At 45.9% G+C, this 22109-nt stretch overlaps 1 protein-coding gene across 4 annotated transcripts in view; it reads left to right on the top strand.

The window, feature by feature from the left end:
- The first annotated feature begins 49 nt into the window (after positions 1–49).
- Positions 50–22109, top strand: part of DESI2 (desumoylating isopeptidase 2) — a 47186-nt gene continuing 25126 nt past the window's right edge. The window contains exon 1 of one of the 4 annotated variants that reach the window (XM_040451865.1): positions 50–335. In XM_040451865.1, the coding sequence (XP_040307799.1) occupies positions 294–335 (42 nt within the window). In that variant the 5' untranslated portion in view covers positions 50–293. Of the gene's footprint in view, positions 336–908; positions 933–974; positions 1092–22109 lie in introns of those variants that run through there. The other 3 variants (XM_040451861.1, XM_040451863.1, XM_040451862.1) reach the window with 3 other exon arrangements.

The following is a 22109-nucleotide window of genomic DNA, read 5'->3' on the forward strand; positions in this document are numbered from 1 at the left end:
CTGGCGTCTGCCCCCCGCTCAGGCCCCGCCTTTCCCCACGTGTCCGCCGCCGAGGGGAGGCGCCTGAGCCGGAGCGGGCCCGCCAGAGGTCCGGCACCGTCGGCGCTGAGGGTCCTGTCGGCGGCGCCCGGGAGCGGCCCGGCTCCCCGATGCTCCCGCGCCGGCTGCCGCGGGCCGGGCTGTGCGCTTAGTGCCCGGCTCTGGCCCCCCGAAGTGCCCGCGGGGGTGGGAGCGGCCTCGGCCCCGCGGAGACGGAGCGGCTGGAGGACGAGGCGGCGGCCGCGGGGAGGAGGATGGGGGCTAACCAGTTAGTGGTGCTCAACGTGTACGACATGGTGAGTGCGGCCCAGGCCGGCGTCCTCCGGCCGCGGGGCTCGGACCCCGGCCCCCGGCCCCCGGCCCCTGCGCTTCCTGCCGCGCGTCCCCGCCTCCGGCTTAGTTCTCGGGGGTGGGGGAGGGGAGCAGGATTAGGTTTTAATCCCCGCGCACGTCGGCGCGCGGGGAAGCGCTGCCCGGTCCGCCCGAGGGCTCCGGCCGGGGCTCCGGGCGCCGGGCCCGACAGCTGGGCGGGCGAGCGGTGTCCTTTCGGCGAAGCTGGGGTCGCGGGTCCGACCTCCACTCCTGTCCCCGGGGACTCCGGGGCCGCCCCGTCCCAGAGCGCCTGTCCGCCCCGCTCTGCCGCTTCTCCCAGCCGCACGGCTCCCGGTGCCCGAGTCTCCAGAAACTCCCAAGCTCACGGCTGTCGGTGCTTAGGCTAGACTCTCTCCAAAGGCGCACAGGGGCCGACAGCCCCTTGCCTCCGAGGCAGCCTCATTCGGATGAATGAGGCTCTAGTTTACCGAGAAAAATAGCCCAGCTGAGTTACGTAGATAGAGATCAAGGTGGTGCTCCTTTGCTAGATTCTGAAGACCACTCTGCAGGTGATGCAACAGGTATCCGACGTGACCGCAGGAGAGGGAAGGGGAGTTTATGAGGTCATCTAACTTCGGGGTGCCGCAGGCACCCGGGATCGGGTCCGAGGACTGGTTTGCCACCGAATTGCGCCTGAAGTACCCGGCAGAGAAGGATCGGGCAGTTAGATGCACGCCTGGGTTTGTTGCTTTCGGTTGGCTAGTTTTCGTTTTGCGAAGGGTTCCCTCCGCCTGCGTGTGTAAAATTTCTTGTGAGTGTTTTGGCAGGTGAAAAAGCCCTCCTCGTTATTTCTGTGGGCTGAAAGATGCAGAAGGAGCTGGAATACGAGAGGTCAGGAGTCACGGTTCGCCCTCGCAGATCTAAACTTTGTGTTCCTTTGCTCTGTGTAAATTTCTACATTCACGGTGCAGCGTCCTGGGTAGAAAGGAATTCCGGCGCCCTATTCTGGGAGTTATGTCAGGATGGGGTAGAGACCGCCTGGGACCTTGAGGTGACGTCTCCGTTGATTTGGTGAAGGGGTTTGGGGGTGGAAGGAGATGGATGGACGTGCGTGAAACGTGGTAGGAAAGAATTAGAGAAGCATAGAACTGGAGGGCCTAGAAACGCAAGGCACTAGTTAATAAGGTCTTTGGCGTGTGTCACTGGTTAGGAGTGGTTCTCTGGATTTCAACTTGTTGTGGTCAGTGGGATACCTTTACTGTTCAAGACTTTTCATTGCCCTTTTACTGTTTCATCGCCTGCCCCCCTCCCCCCACCGCGGTCATCTGCATTTGGTATCTTGTCTATTCTTGAAGACTTACAAAACATCTCACGGCATATATTCTGCTTTTGAGAACACAACATGCCTCTTCTTATGGATCATTAAGCCCCTTTGTAAGTTAGGGTTATGCAACAATGACCAGAGCGTCATAGACTAAGAGAAATCTGAAAGTCGAGGCAGGGAGAAGTTTTGCTGCTCTCATAAAACTGAAAATACATTATTTGGCCTATGGTGGGCTTCCTTGCGCCTCAGGTGCTCTATGAATCACAAAAATCGTTGCTAATTGCGGTGAGTGTGGGAAAAGCTAGAGGTGATATTTAAACCGATACATTTTAAAGGGAGGAGTGTTCTGAAAGATGTTAAAAATATTGTTAGCAAAGATCTTATTCCTCACGTCACTTTTATAAAGTGGGTAGTTACGGAGGAGGCAGGTAGAGAAAAGGGTAAATTAAACCTGCCCAGATAACCAAAAATAGGATCTAGAATTTCTGGACCACAGTCTGATTCGTGATCTCCTCTGCTGAATTAATTCCCGTGTTTGTTTCTTAACGTATTGCTTTTTCCTCGCAATAGGAGGAGAAGCAGCATATGAATGTTTATCAGAATGGTAAATAGTTGAACTATTAGACTTCTGACGATCTTGCCCTTGTCGTGTTCTTTTGAGGGCTTTCAAGCTATGGCTGTTTGATGTCAGTCATTCAGCAACCTACGATATTTTATGACCTTGTAGAAGTCACAGAAATGAATGAATGATCTTTCCCTCTCTGAGGAATTTAGAATACCATGGGAGAGGTACAACAGTAGTAATAATTCAAAACAGAATAGTGTGATTTTGTGATTTTGGTAAGGGCAGAACAGGATGTAAAGCAGACCACGTGTGGTTGTGGGCTCAGGAATTGCTGGAAGGTGCAGGGACCTGTAAAGGCGGAGAGCAGTCAGCAGGAATCGTTGTGGCCAGAGGAGAGTGCACGTCGGCCTGGGAAATAATCAGCTGGCCCAGGAGAACTGGAGTGTAGGATGCATGAGAGAGACACATTGGAAAGTTTTATTAGGACTTTATTAGTTTGGGGCTGGAAGGAAGGGCTAGGGGTGGGGGGTAAGGCTCTGAACCAGGGGGGCCATCTTCGCGGTAGGGAACAGCGTGATCAGAGGTATGTTTTTGAATGAAGACCAGTGTGTTGAGGAACAAGTTTGTTTCCTTTATACTCCCTTTTCCCAAGTTGTATTGGTTTTGGAAACCTTTTTGCTTGATGTCAGGGGCAAATCCTTTTATCTTTGATAGTACTGCCTGTGCGTCATAGATGCCTTTGATGGGGACTGCTGTTGTCTGTACAGGCCCCGTCTAGCAGCATTCTGTCTCGTCCAGACTTCACAAACATCAAAATCAACCTTTGGTTTGCACTTCTAATCACTGTTTATAGGGACCTCTTGCCTGTATCCCTGTGTCTCCTTGTCTGTGAGGCTGTCACCAGCTCCAGCCCTGACTGTTTGGTTCCTATTCCCTAGATTGGGAATCGCTGATCATTTCTGTTTGTCCCTAACTGCCACATGTAAGAAGAAATTGTATCAGGGTCACCCGCATTAACTTCTTCCCACAGAGGGATAGTATAATCCTTAAGAGGTTACTTAATCCTACAAAGTGCTGCTAAATTATTGCTTGCTGCTTTCTCAGTGATTATGTTCCTCTTTGTACTTGGGGATAATCTACCACCAATAAAACCTGTCCTGGGTGATTTTCTGAGTCTCTGAATGAGGTGATTCGCATATTCCCAGTTTGCTAGCATCCATAGTAGAGCAGGTGATTCAGACTAGTTTCAGCTGCTGGGACAGTCTCTGCTGGCGTCACAAGGTGTTCATTTGCCACGGATCCAGATTTTGTGCTTTTTCAGGTTATCTTGACTACTGATGAATTGTTAGAAAAAAAAAATATGCAGTAGCTTGATAATATTTGTAGATTCATTCTATAAACAGTTTTCTTCCTGTTTTCAAATAGCATCTGTACATCTCCAGAGCCTTAATAGGAAAAAAAAAAATGCATTCTAAGACTCTTCAAGCAAGGAAGTTTGGTGCCGTACTTTAGACGATCCCACCTCCATCCTACCTCGAAGAGAACGTGAGGGCACGCACATGGGAGAGGACCTGAGTTCCCACACATCTTTAGATCTAACTCAGACTTATTTTTAATGTTTTATTTATTTTGGGGAGAGAGAGAGTGGGGGAAGGGTAGAGAGCGAGAGAGAGGATCCAAAGCGGGCTCTGTGCTGACAGTGGAGAGCCTGACACGGGGCTTGAACTCATGAACTGTGAGATCACAACTTGAGCTGAAATCAAGAGTCGGATGCTTAACCAACTGAGCCACCCAGGTGCCCCCGTAATATCTTTATATCAACATGTCCAGAACAAACTTTTTCCTTTACCTTCTCTCCATAGCTCAGATTTTCCCCTTTACTCCATTTAATACCCCCCCCCCACCACTATTGTGTTGTAATTTTGTCCTGATGACCTTCTGTTTAGTTTCCCAAGCCAGAACCCTGGATGTAAAACTATTAATTCTTCTGTGTTACAAACCCTTCATAGTCCAGTCACCAGGCCCTGTCTCCTTTAGTTTGGGTTGATTCTGTCTAAAAGTAATTGAGAGCTTAACGGTCAGTAGCTAATACTGGAAGGGTACTTGTTTTGAGTCCAGATATAAACAGTCCCGGGGTTGGTTCAGCAGCTCTGCTGGGACATCGGGGACCCAGACTCTCCATGCTTCTGCTCTGCTGTCTGTCGCCATCACGTTGGCTCTTGTTCTGGTTTGTCCCGTCATAGCTGTGAAATGGCCATCGTAGCGGCAAACGTAGTATCTTCAGTGGGACGTGAAGGAAGACGGGGGTAAGCAGGGCCTTCTGTGTGCACCTCTCTCCTTCTAATAGGCAGGCGAGGCTTTGCCAAGGCTGCTCTCCTTTGCCGAGAAATGGTCCCGAGTTGGCTCCACCGTGACTGGGAGGAAGCTACCTGACTTTCCCGGCCTGAATGGCAGTGAGCTGCAAACCCTAGTCCCATTGTTCTTTAAGTCGGTTACCTTATCATCATTTCTGCTGTTGCTTCTCAAGTTCAGGTCCTTGTTATCTCTGTTCGTAGAACAGTCTTCTGGCTTCGGTCTCTGGCATTACTTCGTTTTAATCCACCTTCCCTTCTGTCACCAAAGTCATCTTTCTGAAACATAGATGATTGTGCCATTCCTGTGCCTAAAATTCACTTGCAGGGTTGGGTCTAATGCCCTTTATGATGTGACCCCTCCCTGACTAATAGGCCCACCTCGCACCAGTCCCACACTCTGTCCCGCCCCAGCACAGACACTTCGTGCTCAGTACTGACGTGTTTAGTTCTGCAAGCAGGCTCTGCTGCAAGAGCTGACGCCTCAGTGTCTGCGCTTGTCTTACCTGGAATGTCCTGTTCTGGCATCGGCCGCCAGCCGCCTCCTGCCTGTAGCCTTGCCTTTGTGCGGCAGACTGGCGCCACCTTCTGCGCCCTACTTGTACTTTGTACGTAGCTTCCACTGTGTGTGTCATAATTCTGTGCGTCCCATTAGACCAGGTTCCTCGATGGCAGTATCTAGAACTGGGCCTGTTGTGAGAAGGTGTTCTGTAAGTGTTTGCCAAATGAATGGGTCTTCAGGCAGCTTTATTAGGAGTGGTGCCAGTACTTAGGTGGCATCAAGCAGTCTTCCAGTTTCCCTTCCCTTTGTGCCAAAAAACCTTTCTGTATTTGTCCCCCTATTTAGGACATTGCCGGATTTTAGCTTTGGTTGTCGTAAAGGGGTGATCGAGTGAAGGGGGGAGGAACACGGCAAGTGGGGAAGGAAAACTATCAAATGTTCTTCTTTGACATAGTTGTTTTGTTTTGTTTGTTTGTTTGTTAAACACTGCGGGGCTAGACTGTTGACTCAGTGAAGTTGGAGCCGCAGCCACTCCTTGAGAGGCCCCCCTCACCTTTGTCTTCCTTTACATGCTGCCGAGTGAGGATCCCGCAAGGCTCTGACGGTCCTGTTGCAGCCGTGACCCGCAGACCAAGAACAAGTAGTTGCTCCTGGGGAGATCATCGTTCTGAGAACATTGTCAGAATTTCAGCATGGATGAACCAGTTAATGGGAACTAGTCTTAATTCCCTTGCACCACGTCTGCTTCTGGGCCCAGGGCCGCTTCACCGCTTGACATAGAAACAGTGGGTCCGTGAGTCTAACCAGAAAAAAAGGACGGTCAGTCATAAATCTGACCTCCTACGTTATCTGTGGCGGTATCGTTACTTTTTTTGTTCAGTCTGTATGAGAAAAGAATTTAATCTCTGTACGGATTTGTGTTCTGTTGCTAGAAAAACGAATTGCCAAAAATGTAGCGGTTTGAAATGGCTCGTGGGCCAGACGTCCGGGTGGGCGGGGCTGGTCTCACAAGGCTAAAGTCAGGGTGTCGGTGGGCCTAGGTGGGGACAGATTCGCCACCAGGCTCATCCAGATGGTACCAGGATTCGGTGGCTTGTGGCTGTAGGGCTGAGGTCTCGTTCCATGCTGTTCCGTGCAGTTCCGTGCTGGCTGCCAGTTGGAGCCACTCTGGGCTGCTTGGAGCCTCTCGCATTCCCCATTTGCATCCTGGGTCTTCAGACCAGCTGGAGGGCCTGGAGCTGTGCCATGTGAGAGTCTGACCTCCCTTCCCCTGCGTCTAGCCCACCTCCATCCAGAGAGCTCTCCGCTCGTTTAATTAAAGGAGACCCACAAGGATATGCCAGGGTAATGTCCCTGTGTTAAGGTGTCTCTAACTTAAGTTACATCTGCCAAGACCCTTTGCCATGATTCACAGAACAGATTCACAAGTTCTGGAAACTAGGGTGTAGACACCTTATAGAGTCCTTTCCCTATCACACCATCTACGAAAGGTATTTGGTAAACCCCAAAATATTCAGTGCTGCCTTTTAGCAGGCCCTTGACTTGTCATGGAATAAATATTATCTCCGTAACTTAAAATGGAAAATTTGAAGTATTCAAGAAGTAAAGCATGGAGAGGCGCCTGTCTGGCTCACTCAGAGGAGCATGTGACTGTTGATCTTGGGGTTGTGAGTTCGAGCCCCATGTGGGGTGTAGAGATTACTTAAATTAAAAAAAACTTAAAAAGAAAAAACATGGAAACCTTTTATGAGTGGCTCATACTCCGATGTGAAAGGTCCGGGCATGTTGGTGAACACAGGCCCTTCAGACCGCAGCGGGATATTGTGTAGCAGCAACAAGATCACATTCGTGATGATGGATAAAGCTAACAAATTAGAATTTAATTTAACAAATTAGAACAAATACGACCGAATACCAACGAAAACCTATTTTAGGTGAATTCTTCCATTGGATAGAATTTTTTTTAAATGTATACTTTAATTTCCTTTTGTTGACTGATTTTCTAGAAGATTATTTAAATTCCAAAGTATTATTGTTCAAGTGTCATCCAGTCGGTTGATAGAATATACAGGGAAGTCTGCCAGAATAAATAATCTTAAACTATAACAAAGGCAGAAAAATAATAAAGGGAAATGAGCTACATGAAAATAATTTTAATTTTCAATTAATCTGAAATGGATTTGGGTCTATGACTGTGATTGCCCTTCCCCCAAAACAATAACATAAAAACAAATTGACCCCACATTATTTGGAATAAAAGTCTTGGCTCACTAGGTTGTGATACTACTAAATTCTTGCCCATATGGAATTGAGGAGTCTCATTACTACATTATTTGAATTACTATAATTTCACAGCATATCTTAGGCTGGACCAGTTTCCTTTCATTATTTTTCCCAAATTTTCTTGGCTATTACTCATTTCCTCTTCTAGGCTTTCTGAAAAATTCCGTACATTTTTTTTTGTCTCTTTGGTTTTTTTTTTTTTTTAAACTGTCTTAAAATACACGTAAAATGCACTGCCTTAACTGTTTATGGCTGTATAATTCAGGAGCGTATATTCACACTGTTGTGCAGCCGATGTCCAGGACTTTTTCATCTTGCAAAACTTGCAAAAATTAAATTCCCCTTACCCCTCCCCTCGCCCCTAGTTACCACAGTTCTACTCTGTCCTGCGAATTTGACTAGATACCTCCTAGATGTGGAATCAACAGGACTTGTCTCTATAACGAACTTATTTCACTTTACATAGCGTCCTAAAGTTGTACCCATGTTGCACCACATGTCCGAGTTTCCTTCCTTTTTAAGGCCGAATAGCGTCGCGCCGTGTGTGTATCCATTCATGTGTCCATGGACATCGGGGTCGCTCCCACCTTTTGGTGACTGTGCATGATGCTGCTTGAACACGAGCGTACAAATAACCTGTTCGGGTCCCAGCTTTCAGTTCTTTCAGAGGCTCACCCAGTCTGTAAGTTGTTGTTTTCATTGGAACTGCACTGGTTTTAGTGCAGTTTAAAGTAACTTGGGAAGAATTGGCATCTTTCCTATTAACATATTCTTTTTTTCTCAATGGTGAAAATGGGATTTTTTTTTTTTTTTTGCTTTTTGAAATTTTTATCGAGAAAATGCAAATATTTCATACGTGCATGTAGTTGATAGGTTAATTCCAAGCCCATATATCTGAGCCATCTATTAACAGAATATACTTCATAAGTAAGTAAAATAAGATTCTAGGTCATTTTGTCATAAACATCCATGCTGCATACGTTTTCACCATGTAAGTAATTGACTGTAGGGCAATTTGCTGTAAAAAAAAAAATCACAAAAAAATGACATTTCATTTGAAAGGACATAGTGAAACATGAAAAATGAATAACCAAATTAAAAGATCCTATTGCGAAATACAAAATATTTGAATACATTTAAAACGTGTGTAGGGGCGCCTGGGTGGCGCAGTCGGTTAAGCGTCCGACTTCAGCCAGGTCACGATCTCGCGGTCCGTGAGTTCGAGCCCCGCGTCGGGCTCTGGGCTGATGGCTCAGAGCCTGGAGCCTGTTTCCGATTCTGTGTCTCCCTCTCTCTCTGCCCCTCCCCCGTTCATGCTCTGTCTCTCTCTGTCCCAAAAATAAATAAACGTTGGAAAAAAGGAAAAAAAAAAAAAAAACGTGTGTAGACTTTTGACAGTATTGCGCAAATAACCGATTTGATTTTGTGGATTGTACCCAGGCATTCGTCTTCGAAGTCTTTCATTTGTAGTATTATACCTTTTTTTTCTTTTTTTTTTTTTTTGTCTATTGATTCATCTCAGCATCACTGTTTTCCTTCTTTCACTTCCTTCCTTCGTTAAGAGAGGTATCCGTTTCCAAACACGAAGATGAGGATTCGTAACCGAGCTTTGCATTGTGCAAGCCGCCTGCACTGCTTTTTTCTCCTGGCGTGTTGTCACATGTTGGTGATAGTCTGGGATTCTCTGGGAAGTGTGGACGATGTGCCGGCGCCCGGATGCGTTCGTGATGGAGCCCTGCCATCACCATCGCTGCCACGCTCCCCTATCCCCAGTACAGCACGGGGTCTGGCCTGACCCTCCTGTTTCACACGGCCCGTAGGCGGGCTCCCTCACGGTGTTTTTGTCAAGTCGATCCATATAGTCGTTACCATCCAGTCTTTCAAGAACACTACATCCATGCATCACTGAATAGATCGTGAGAGCGAGCTAAGATTTATACAACATCAAAATAGGAGTTTTGTTAATGGAGAAATAAACCGACGGCCAACTTCGATACGTTAACCCAGCCAAGGGCAGTCGAGTCATCCATGGGGAGATGAAGCCAGGCCATCCACCAGTTATTTTAGCTTTTATGGGAAAATGGTCTTACAGCCAACTGGTGGTGCAGCAGAAATGTTTGTGGCAAAAACATCTGTGGCTGAGACGCACAGGGCGAAAATCCCGGACGTGACTAAAAGACATTTGGTATATTAAGTGGCAGTAGGACTCAACAGGAAAATAAAGCAGGGGGAGGGGAAGGAGAGCGTAGGCCGGGATGGGGCAGTGCGGTTTCTACTACGGTTTCAAATCGAGTGGTCAAGAAGGGCCTCGCCAAGAAGAAGGCATTCCTGAAAGGTGAAGGGGTACACCGTGTGGATACCTAGGGAAAGAACATTCCAGGCAGAGTACGCAAGCACAGAGGATAAACCAGGCCACATGCCTTCAAAGTAAATGTACAGCAAGAAATAGAAGCTTTTAGGGGGAATTTCTGATTTATGTTCTCAGATAGGTTCATGAGGGTCATTGAAAATTGAGCAGACAGTACCAGAGAAGGAACAATCTGGGATCAAGAGAGATTCCGCAGAGGTGAAAAGTGCCATTGCCTGACTGAAAACTGCAACAGGAGATTGAAAACTAAAGAGAAAGTAGCAAGATTTAGAAAACCTCTCAAGTAGAAGCCTCGCCAGCCTCCAAAAGGATCAGGTGCCAGGCAGTGTTTGTTAAAAGTTAGGAACGTCCAAGCAAAGCCCGGTTTAACTTTTAAATGTTAAGGATGAAGTAAAACGTCCTACAGACACGCACAGGCAAAAAAAGGTACCTCAAGGGAACAAAATCAAGACTTCTCTGTCCTGACACCAAACCCCAAATACAACGGAGCGTTATCCTGCGGAGTCGTGAAAGGGAGAGCGTTTCCGTCTGAATGCCCTGACGTCTCTAGTGGTCACTCGCGCAAAAGGACGTGGAGAGTATCTGGCACCTCTGGGGGGGCTACTGGAGGTCTCAAGAACTTAAGAATGGGGTGGTGACTGTAGAGGAAAAGCCATGGTCTCCAACGCTAGCTGGAGTTAGCAAAGCTAGTTGCTATGATATATATGGTTATGGACGATGCCAGGGTCCTGAATCACTCTTCAAAGGGAATGAACATGATGTTACGATTAAGTCCCAGGTTGTGTTGACCAAATCTGGAAGAGAGGGAGGGAGGGAAGTCAGCAGATACGGTTGGTTTTGGTCCGTATTGGAAAATTGTATGTGTAAATGCTTTTTGTCATGTAAGTGTAAGTAGTGTTGGGATAAAGTTGGATCTAGAGGGGAAACAGCAGAGAAAACACAGTTCGTACAGTGGAGGAGAGAAAACAGAAAAATGGAAAAGGAAGACAAATAGGCCCAAATACAAAAATTATGAGATGGTCGTAAATAAATTAAATCCCCTATTACGTTTGTTAAGTATGTTTATGTCCTTTCCTTACAGAAATTTTAAATTACACGTGGTCAAAACTGTCATCATTTTATGACCATTCAGGTTTATATCATCCCTAGAAAGGCTTTTCCGGGTCTGACATTATAGAAGTAATCCCCGTGTTTACTCTCCAGGGGAAAACCAGTTACCCCAACACTGTTGATTGGATGATCGATCGTTCCCCATGTTAATTGGAGGTGCATGCCACATTTATCCTCTAACAGATTGTCATGGATGTAGAAGTCCTATTTCTTGACTCTCTGGGCTTGTCCTGTATTTAGTTGCCTCTTCCCACACTCTCATCAGATGTTTAGTTGCGTATTCCAGTGTTTTGATACTGGTGATGGAGGTTTCTCTTGCTCTCTCTTGCCATTTTATGTTTCTCACACATTCGTTTTTCAAATAAAACTTAGAATCAATTCATCAAAAAAACTCACTGAAATTTTCAGTGCAATGACAGTAAGTTTATGAATAATTTGGGGGGAGAATTGACAGATTTAGAATATTGAGTCTCCCCATAATATAAGAACTTTTGTATTTTAACACTCATTTTTGAGAGAGAGACAGAGTGTGAGCAGGGGAGGGGCAGAGAGGGAGGGAGACACAGAATCCGAAGCAGGCTCCAGGCTCCGAGCTGTCAGCACAGAGCCCAACGCAGGGCTGGAACCGACGAACCATGAGATCATGACCTGATCCGAAGTCAGACACTTAACCGACTGAGCCCCCCGCGTGCCCCAAGAACTGACCTTTTTGAGTGATTATTACAGGCCAGCCGTTGCCTCATATCATCATCCCTTTTTAAGATGATGAAGCTGAGGCATAGTTGAAGGGCCTGCTCAGAATTGTGGCCGTAAGTGGTAGAGCACAGTCCTGCATCCCGAGCTCTGACACTACAATCTGTGCCCCTAACCACCACATTACAGTTCTCTCCCTCCTCCCATCCCTGGAAAGTGCTGTTTCTCTACTTGTCTTGATTTCCACACCCCTGACCCCACCTAACTTCCACTCTGTGCTTTCTGGAACTCCTGAAGGGGCAGTGGCAAAAAACAAAACAAAACAAAACAAATCCCTGACCTCTGAATATTCCTGTGATGGCTAATTGTATGTGTCAACTTCACTGGGCCAAGCTAGTACCTGGGTTTTAGTCAAACATTAGTCTAGGTGTTGCTGTGAGGGTATTTTTTGGATGCAATTTACATTTAAGTCAGTAGACTTTGAGTAAAGGATAATGGGGGTGGGCCTCATCCAATCCGTTGAAGGCCTTAAGAGCAAATACTGGGGACCCCTAAGGAGGAAGGAATTCAGCCTCCAGAGGAGCTACAACATTACCTCCTCCTATGTCTCCAGCACCCCCCCCCCAGCTTGCCCTGCACATTTTACACTTGCCCCCCGCCCCCGCATCATGTGAGCCAGTACCTTGCAGCGACCCCTCCCTTCCTGCACCTTCATCCGAGTTTGATTCTGGCATCACCGTTACTGCCGTTCCCTCTGGCATACTTGTCTGGCAACCCTAGTGAAGTTGAACTCCCCATCTCAGCAGCTGAGCACAGCTCGAGAAAACCCCACAGCCATCCTGACTGATCTCACTTTGAAATCGTGACCACAAACCCCAAGGGGACCCTAAATGCTGTCTGGCAGTGCTTCCGTATTTCTTCGGTCAACTGACTTTCCCACTCCAAGACAGCTCCGGTGCCCCTCCCCGGTCGTCACTCTCCGCTGGTGACTTCACTGCTTGCTTCACTTTAAACAAGAAAGTAGGGGCTCCTGGGTGACTCAGTCAGTTAAGTGTCCGACTTCAGCTCAGGTCAGGATCTCACAGTTCATGAGTTCGAGTCCTGCATCAGGCTCTGTGCTGATGGCTGGGAGTCTGGAGCCTGCTTTGGATTCTGTCACCCCCTCTCTCTCTGCCCCTCCTCCACTTCGTGCTCTCTCTCTCCCTCTCTCTCAAAAATAAACATTAAGAAAAAATTCAAAGAGAAAGGAGCAGCTGAAGAGAATATGATCTCCCCCCCCCCACCACCACCACCACTGCCTTGGTACAGTCCTCCTGCGCGTGGAACGGGAATCACCCGTGTCCTTACTGGAGGTCAGACCTCCCACTCTGTACTGGATCCCAGCCCCTCACTTCGGTGCAAGGACCTCTCACTCAGAACCGTCCACGCTCTCACCTGCTGTCCTCGTAGTCGCTATGGAACGTGCTATGATAGTTTCCGGTCCTTGTCCTTCTGAACTGAGGAGTTAGTGGACTTATTCTGACATTCTGTCCGTTGACCACGCACCATATGGCACCACGCTCTCAAGCCAGAGGTTTGTGTCTTTTTAATCAACTTCTTTAGAAATGTGTTACTTTAAAAGACTAACAAGGAAGAAAGCAAGAGCTGGGCTATTTCAGGCCTGTTCATTCATTTCTGTTGCTGTTTTATCTGGGCATCAAACGGTAATTCACACACGGTCAAGTTCCTCACTCTGCAGTGAGCTTGAGGGCAGAGACAAGGTCTTACTCTTTATTCCCAGAACTTGGTGCATTGTCATTGCTTTTAAAAGGTTTGTTAGGCTCACCTGAAGTTCTCCTAGGAGCCGTCATCCTGAAATTGTTCCTCTCTCCACTGTGTCCTCTTGTTCATTGCGGCTGCCTGCAGGACGATGGAAAGGATGGACGGACGGACCTCCCCACCCTGGTCAGGTGGCCAGCGAGAGCCCCAAACATCTGTGCCGGTTCCAAACAGGACTATCAATGTGACACAGAGTCATGGCTAAGGCAGGGGCAGCCGGAAGCTGTCCTTGACCTCTTCCTTGATCAGGCCTGCCGTCTGCCGTTTGGAATCTGTTCTTTGTCTTTGAGGTGTAGTCTGGAATCCCTCAGACCGTGTGGATTTGCATCCCACCTCCTGCTTTTTACCTGTGTGACCTGGGAAGGTTTCTTAACTTCTCTGTGCCTCTGTTCCTTGCTAAGATGGGAATCGCAATTCATAGGGTTATTGTAAGGGTCGATTTATGTCCAATGCATGGACAGGGAGCTGGCACATGATAATCACAAGAAAGCACCAGCTGTGTGTTAGTGGTGTTATTTGCAGGATTAGAAGAAGCTGAGCGAGCTCCCGGTTGTATTCCGTCTGCAGTTGCAACACCTCGTAACTTGATCTTTGGAATTTCCTCGCTTTATCTTAAGGAGTGTTCCGCTACCGAGGACAGGAAAGCAGGTTGTTGCGTGTTTGACATTAGCTCTAAAATCTCCCATCACGGTGTATGTGTAACTCTGGGGCTAATTATGTAAGCCTTTTCTCTTCCCTTGTGCGTTGAGAGCCTTTGAGCCACGTGAACTTAATGGAGCTGATTTCTCAGTCTTGAAACATTTGTGGAAGTTGTGAAAACAAACAGCTTGGCCGAGACTGGTTTGTACGCCATAGCGGAGTTCTCATTTCTAGCTCATTGTCCAGCAGTCAGTTAAAGCAGCCACCAGGTAAGCACACTGGTTCTTCCCAGCCCTTCTCGGCATAATCTACGTGTGTGCCCTAGTTTACTGCCCAGTAGTACGGGAAGTTGTCTGCTTGAAGGACTCTTGCAATTCTCAGGTCCAAAACGAACGTATCTTCTAGATTTCTCCTCCTGATGTCCTAGAGAGGAGTTTCAGATACGAAGGTTCGTTTCCAGAACAGGAGGTCTCTACGTTACTGAATTAGTGACCAGGTGGGCACATTATATGGCATTTAAGGCAAAGGCTAAGCAGTGACTCTTTTTACTTGCAGTGGTGAGGGAGGGGTCACCATAACTTCACACTTAAGGAAAAATGATGAATAGTCATGATCTCCATCTTACTCCGAAGTTGTTCCGGGCGCTTCCAGATCATGTAAAGAAAAGGAGGGGCCCATGAGGCTGTCTGCTGGAAGCCAGGCTGTGTGATAGGAGCAGCAGTAGGTAGAGGCTATGAAGCCTGGGCTGTTTATGGTTTGGCCGTTCATCACGTGACCATGGGCAAATTACTCCTAAAGAGATTTACGTGTTTTACATGGACCGTTACTACGAAAGAGAGTGAGTGAAAGTACATTTTAGGGTAGCATTCAAAAATGAGTTTTCGGTTTACTACATATGCACATATTTCTGTTCTAACACAGGTTTGTGATTGATTGCTTACATTCTTAATGAGTTCCTTATGGACAAGGACTGAGTTAATCGTCCGTGTAACCCCAGCGCCTGGCAGCCCCTGACACATAGGTGTGCCTACATTGTATTGAATCTGGGTTGTTTAACTTGCTTCATTTATGGCTTTGCTGCAAGTAAACATTTTTAAATGAGATTTAAACTGAGGTGCAATTTAGGAGATCCTTCTAGAACAGTAGCTCTTCTTTTAAAAAAATTTTTTTAATGTTTATTTATTTTTGAGACAGAGAGAGACAGAGCATGAACGGGGGAGGGTTGGAGAAAGGAAGACACAGAATCCGAAGCAGGCTCCAGGCTCTGAGCTGTCAGCACAGAGCCCAACGCAGGGCTCGAACTCACGGACCGCGAGATCATGACCCTAGCCGAAGTTGGATGCCCAACTGATTGAGCCACCCAGGCGCCCCTAGAACAGTAGCTCTTGATTGTATCCTAGACCAGCTAAGAAATACACTTACATCACACCGTTATGCACATGTGTAAACTGATACCAAACGTTCAGGAAACACCTTATTCAGTGTCTTGTCCTCTGATAAGTCCTATTCCATCATATTTCACTCATTGGAAATAATGCCGGTGCCAACCCACCGAAATGATTTCGGGATCCTGTAATGGGGTGCAACCTACAGTTTCAAAGACGCTTCTCAAGAATGCAAGCTCTATGAAAACCAGGACTTCATCATATTTGCTACCGTGTTGCTAGTGCTTGGCACATAGTAGGTGTTCAGTAAATATCACCTGCATGAGTAAAAGAATGGAGATACTCTTTTCCATAGGTCACAGTCGAAAAGATAAAGCATTACAAACTCCTTGCTGCATTTCGATTCATCCGGTATTTGAGCAGTCTACTAGGTATAATACAGTGTCCTCAGCACCATGGAGTATCCAGGAATTTTTTTTTTAAGTTTATTTATTTTGAGAGAGAGAGCAGGGGAGGGGTAGAGAGGGAGGGAGAGAGAGAGAATCCCAAGCAGGCTTCACACCATCAGCATGGAGCCCAATGCAGGGCTCGAACTCAGGAACCGCGAGATCATGACCTGAGCCAAAATCAAGAGTTGGATGCTTAACCATCTGAGCTACCTGGGCACCTCTGGAGGATCTAGAATTAAAGAACACTCAGCCTCAGGCCTCGCTCAGTTTAGAGCCCAATCCAGAGTGCAGGTCAAGTACAGATAGGCCATGAAAGAAGTTTCAAGATTTTACCAAAATATCTGACATCAGCTATTGGGATAACTACACCAAGTGCCTCGTAGGAAAGATTTGCCAAGAACTTAGATTTCTGGTACAGATATGCCGTCAGGACCAAGAACTGACAGTACTCTGCCTCATCTATACCAGAGATAACATTCTCTGGTAATGAAAATCGAGCCAAACTGTAGGTTACACGCAATAGGTTTAGTCTTAAAAATATTCAAGGAGCATTTGGTTCACCGTTGATTTGACTTGTAAAAATCTATTCTCCTTTAAAAAACAATTTACAGTCATCCTGGGTCTAGCTTGTGGTGGGTCCTAAAAATTAGGTTTTTTGACAAGCACAGGAATTTGTTTTTGAAAATTGGTTTGCCTAGTTGATAAAGCGGAGGAAACTGACGTTATGTGAAATGCATAGGAGCACATTTTCCTTGGTTTTAAAGTTTCCTGTGAGTGCGTAGTGATGTGTACTCATGCTCGTGAACTTCAGGACAGTGCGGTGGAGCTTTAAGTCTCAAAGCACAGTCCTTGGGAAGGCCAGCTTTGGACTAACCTTAAAATGGATCATCAAAACTGGGACTTAATAAAAGAGGGTGCAGGCTGAATAGTTCTGCTGAAACAAACATACACTGGGACTGTGTGTGTGTGTGTGTGTGTGTGTGTGTGTGTGTGTGTGTGTGTAAGTTTGGTTACACTGTCTCAAAAAAAAGCTTTACAGAACATTTACAAAACTTGAAACCCTATTAACTGAAAAATTACTAGCAAATAAAGATCGAGGCTTAATACCTAAGGTTATCAACAATTTATAGATAGCATGGTAATGAAAATGTTAATGTTATGTAAGGATTTTTTTCCCTAAGACCCAGAAAGTGAGTGATGTGCTTATTTTTATGTTTTAAATTTTTTAGCGTTTATTCATTTTGAGCAAGACCGTACAAGCCGACGGCGGGGGTGGGCAGAGAGAGGGAGACACAGAATCCGACACAGGCTCCAGGCTCTGAGCTCTCAGCGCAGAGCCCCACGCGGGGCTCGAATTCAGGACCGCGAGATCATGACTTGAATCAAAGTTGGACGCTTAACCGACTGAGCCACCCAGGCGCCCCAATGTGCTTATTTTAGATAACATTCTCTGGTAATGAAAAAATTGGACATTCTTAGAAATAATGATAATGGAATAGAATATGTAGTGTGCCATCTTTCTTACGGTATAAAGCAAATTAACAGATCTGGATGCTTACGGTTTCATCTAGAAAAGATAGTAGTCTGTCTCAGTTCATTCAGTGAGTTTTTATTGACTCTGTTTTACGATTAGCCTGATGCTAAGGCTCTATAGATAGCATTTTAATATGATTTACTATTAAGTAGCATTTGCTGTAAGATTATCTAGGATTCAATCCATTGGTACCAAAAAGACCTCCTGAGGTAGTCAAACAGTGTGAATGTCAAAGACGGCTTTATATGAGATGGCACTATGGGAATTACCCCAGTCTCCACTACTCGCGGTTTATTTTTAATTTTTAACTCAGTAAGTGAAAAGCCTTCTCTTTTCCCCTAAACACCTTTTTTATGGGAGTTAAGTAAAACACTTGCCTTAACCCACATGAACACGGGTTTTTTTTAGGGGACACCGTCATACTTTATACTTAGATCAGTTAATACTACCTTTTGAGGAAGTCAGGCCCAGCACCTAAGTGCTTATATTAAATGTTTTAAGTTCCAGACTAGGGAGATAGCATGTATCCTCACTGCTTCTTTCAAACAGGAAGCATAAAATTTTATTAAATTGATAAGTCAAATCACTGACTGAAATGAAGTTTAATGAAAGTTCTCTGTCAGAAGAATAACGTAACATTTTAATATAGGACTGTAATACACCACAGTCAATTCACTTCTGTAAACAGTGCTTTAAAGTAATAAATGGAAATGTTTAGGTCAGTGTTTTGCATTGAGGCAAGATGGAGCTCAAAAGTAATTGCAGTTATCGATGTATTTGTTGCCTTCCCACATATTTTAAGATGATAGGTTTCCTGTGAAGTGTTTCCTTTTACCTTTTATTATATTAATACTTAAAAAGCTTCGAAAAGCCCTCTACACTTCCGTGGCGGTTGGTGTCGGAAGAGGTAAAGCTGGAATCCGTGCTCCTTCCTCGGCCCTCTTCTGTATGCTTGGGAAGCCCCAGGCTGCGATGGCCCAGTGCTGAAGTGACGTGTGGCTCTCCAGTTCCTCGCTCCTGTTCGTGACTGTAGGAGCGCCCTGTGACACCACTGGCATACTTATGGAAACCTGTTCCTCAAACCTGTGCTCCTCCAGAGGATAAATGATCGCGTGCGGGATTCTTAAAGCAGACTCAAATTAATTCTGCCGTTGTTTGCTATTCACTGTAATGAGTCACTGCTCCTGGGAATTTGACATCGGCTCCCAAAGATTCTTGAAAATTCCGAGATCTAGCAGATAGCTGGCACTGAGCCGCTTATTTACATGAGCGTACAGCTATTTCCCGGTAGGTACGACGAAAGCATGAGGGAAGGATCACATGGTCAGTAAACGTGTTTGCTACTCCTGACGCTTCCTGTTTCCCGGGCGGGTCAGGTAGCGCTCTGAGGACTTCACGTGGTGTATGCTATCTATTAATAATCCCCATTTTATAAATAAGGACAGAGAAGATAGCGTCTTTTTTAGGTTACGCACCTAGCGAACAGTGAAGCCAGAGTTTGAACCGAGGCTTTCAGGCCCCAGGATCTGAATTGGAATCCAAACGCTCTTTGAGACCAACAGGGGACCTCGAAGAAGTTCTCATGTACGTGCATCAGAAGAAACCAAAGCAAAGAGCTCTGGTCTCCTGACAGCCCAGTGTCTTTTCCACTATCGTTCAGATTCTTCAGCCTGTGTGGGTTGTCGTACTTGGATCAACCTCTTTCTATCCAAGTGATATCTCTGTAGTCAAGTGTAACAGAAGCCACGTCCTTGGGATCTAGCCCGGAATAAAGGAACACTGTGGGCTTTCCCGTTAGACCCGAAGGGAAGGAGCGCCCTGGATGAAGCCAGCTGACCAGTCGATACCCTCCATCCAGATGACTTAAGTAGGTGGTTGATGGGGAGACACTGTGGTAACTTGCTGGTTTCGTGGTTTGAGAGAAGACTAATTCGTGGGAGCGTCTGGCAGCTTGACCGTTTTCCTTTGCGACAGAAACGTCTGATTTCTCATATGATCCACTGAGGGCCTCTCTTCCTCAGCACTGGGTGAATTGGGCACATAGCCACCTCTTGTGGATGTGCCCCTGACATTCTGTGTCCCTCCTCTCTCGCAGCGTGGCCTTTGTGTGATAAACTCTCTGTGACGGCCAGCCCCAGCGTCAGTCTGTAGAGCTCTGGGAGCGACAGTTCTCAAACTAGTCCCCTGAATGCTAGTTGTACTCTTACACTTGAACCAAGCTGTTAGGAGTAAAAGTGGTCTTTTCCAGCTGTGATGAACAGCTTTTGGGTGAAACACTTCTGGGTTATCCATCTTTCCCAAGTACGTGACTGTAAACCTTGGCACCTGCTACTGTTTAGACAACAGAATCCGGGAAGACGTATCCAGCAGAAATTAACAGAAGTCTTGCGTACATCCAGCCATATCTAACTCAGCAGCTTGTTTTGTTTGTTTGTTTTTCGTGGACGTGTGTTCTTGGCTGGGAGCTCATGTTGTGTATTTTTTGTTTCTTTTGGAAAATGTCAGTGTTTTATGGTGTTCTACAAAAACAAGAATTTCCATAGCAGGTTTGAGAAGCTCTGTTAAAGCTCTATGGGGAGATAAAGTAAACACAAAGGATGGAAACCATGTCAGAGAAGGACTGAGAAACCCTACTGTTAATTTCAAAAATCTTGGCCTTGGGGGAGGATCGTGGTTAAATCACGGTAGGGAGGTTTTGCAACTGAAGTTATTCAGGAAAAGGCTCAGCTGTCATATAGTTTTTTGTTTTGTTTACGCTTATCTTATTAAACCCCCACTTAAAACAGGCACCATCCATATCGTCTGCAAAGCCTTGGCAGGACTTTGAGGGCGAAGGGCTCGACGAGGCCTGCTGACCTTGAAGGCATGTTGACCTGTCTTCCACAGGCAGCTGGCCTGGTTTTTAAAGATGGAGCCTCTCAGGCCTGTGCTCTAATAATAGAGCCAGGAAGCCCAATGAGAACAGACTCATTTGGAGGGCATCTCTCTCTATGATTGCCCCCCCCCCCCCAGAAGCCTTCCCCTCTTTCCTTCTGATTTCATTCAGGGAAAAAAAAAAATTTTACACCAAAGAAAAACATCTAATCTCCTTCATCATGTAAATTCTAAGAATTTTGGCTGTTCATATGTTCATTCTGGTCGCTGACCAGAATATATGTATTTAGAGTTGCTTTTTGTCTGTTCTTTTTTTTTTTTCTTTTTAATGTTTATTTATTTTTGAGACAGAGGGAGACAGAGCACGAGTGAGGGAGGGGCGGAGAGAGAGGGAGACACAGAATCGGAAACAGGCTCCAGGCTCCGAGCTGTCAGCACAGATGCGGGGCTTGAACCCACGAACCGTGAGATCATGACCTGAGCCGAAGTCAGACGCTTAACCAACTGAGCCACCCAGGCGCCCCAGCTTTTTGTCTGTTCTTGACGTGTTATTTGTTTATAGCCTGGCTTCTATGTGATTTTTGAAGGCAGCTGTCTGAAATTTGAGAAGTAACCTCTTTAAAGGCTTTTGACTGGGGATAAGAGTTCAAGAACTAATTGGACCACCTTTTGTGTCATTAGAAAATGTTTTACAGGGGTGCCTGGGTGGCTCCATCGGTCAAGCATCCAACTTCAGCTCAGGTCACGATCTCACGGTTTGGGGGTTCAAGCCCCATGTCAGGCTCTGTGCTGACAGCTCGGAGCCTGGAGCCTGCTTCAGATTCTGTCTCCCTCCCTCTCTGCCCCTCCCCCATTCATACTCTGTCTCTCTCTGTCCCAAAAATAAATAAACGTTGAAAAAAAAAAACAAAACTTTTTTTTTAAAGAAAATGTTTTACAGTAGCTTGTATATTTTTCATTGTTTTTGTTTTGGTCAAAAGCCCCACAGTCATGTTCTGCATATTTTATTTCACTCAGATTGAAGTTTACATTGGACCATTTCTTAGAGTAAGCACAGGGAAATGGAAACTTATTTTTTCTTCATGAATTTTTTTGGTTTTCATTTCGCTAACAGTGGGAAAACTTTCCTACGATGCCAAATTTCCTTATTTTTTTTTTCCAAAGGAACTAAGTATGTATTGTATTCAAAGGAAAATTTGTCCTTGGGGGACACTTGGTATTTATAGAACAGTTTTTAAGTTTGCCGACTACAAAATGACAGGCTCTTCTGCCGTTCATCTGCAGTTCATAGATCCTTTATTTCTGTTCTTCGCGTTTTTTGAACTGTTTTCTTGAGATATAATTCACATGCCATCCAGGTCACCCTTTGTGTGCAGTTCAGTGGATTTTAGTGTGTTCACAGAATCCTACAGTCCTCATCACACTCCATGTTAAAAATTTGTCTTCACCCTGAAAAGAAACCCCATCCCATTAGCAAACACTTCCATTTCCCTGCAGACCTCCCAGCCGAAAGTAACCACTGCTATACTTTGTTTTCTTAAGTTACCTGTTCCGGGCATTTCGTGTAAATGAAATCATATGGTCTTTCCTGACGTGGCATAATGTTTTCACGGTCCATTCATATTGTCCCCTGCATCAGTACTCCATTCCCTTTTGTTGAGAAGTGGTGTTACATTGTATATATATATCACATGTCATTCATTCATTGGTTGATGGACATTTCGATTGTTCCTGGTTTTTGGTTATCGTTAAGTAATACTGCTATGAATGTTGACTACAAGTTTTCATGTCACTGTGTATTTTCAGTTTCTCTTGGTGTAAATCCAGGAGTGAAATTGTTGGCTCATAGAGTAACTTTAGGTG

This window comes from Herpailurus yagouaroundi, unplaced genomic scaffold (genome assembly GCF_014898765.1).
Source record: "Herpailurus yagouaroundi ecotype Mexico unplaced genomic scaffold, PumYag 205, whole genome shotgun sequence".
NCBI classification, from domain to species: Eukaryota; Metazoa; Chordata; class Mammalia; order Carnivora; family Felidae; genus Herpailurus; species Herpailurus yagouaroundi.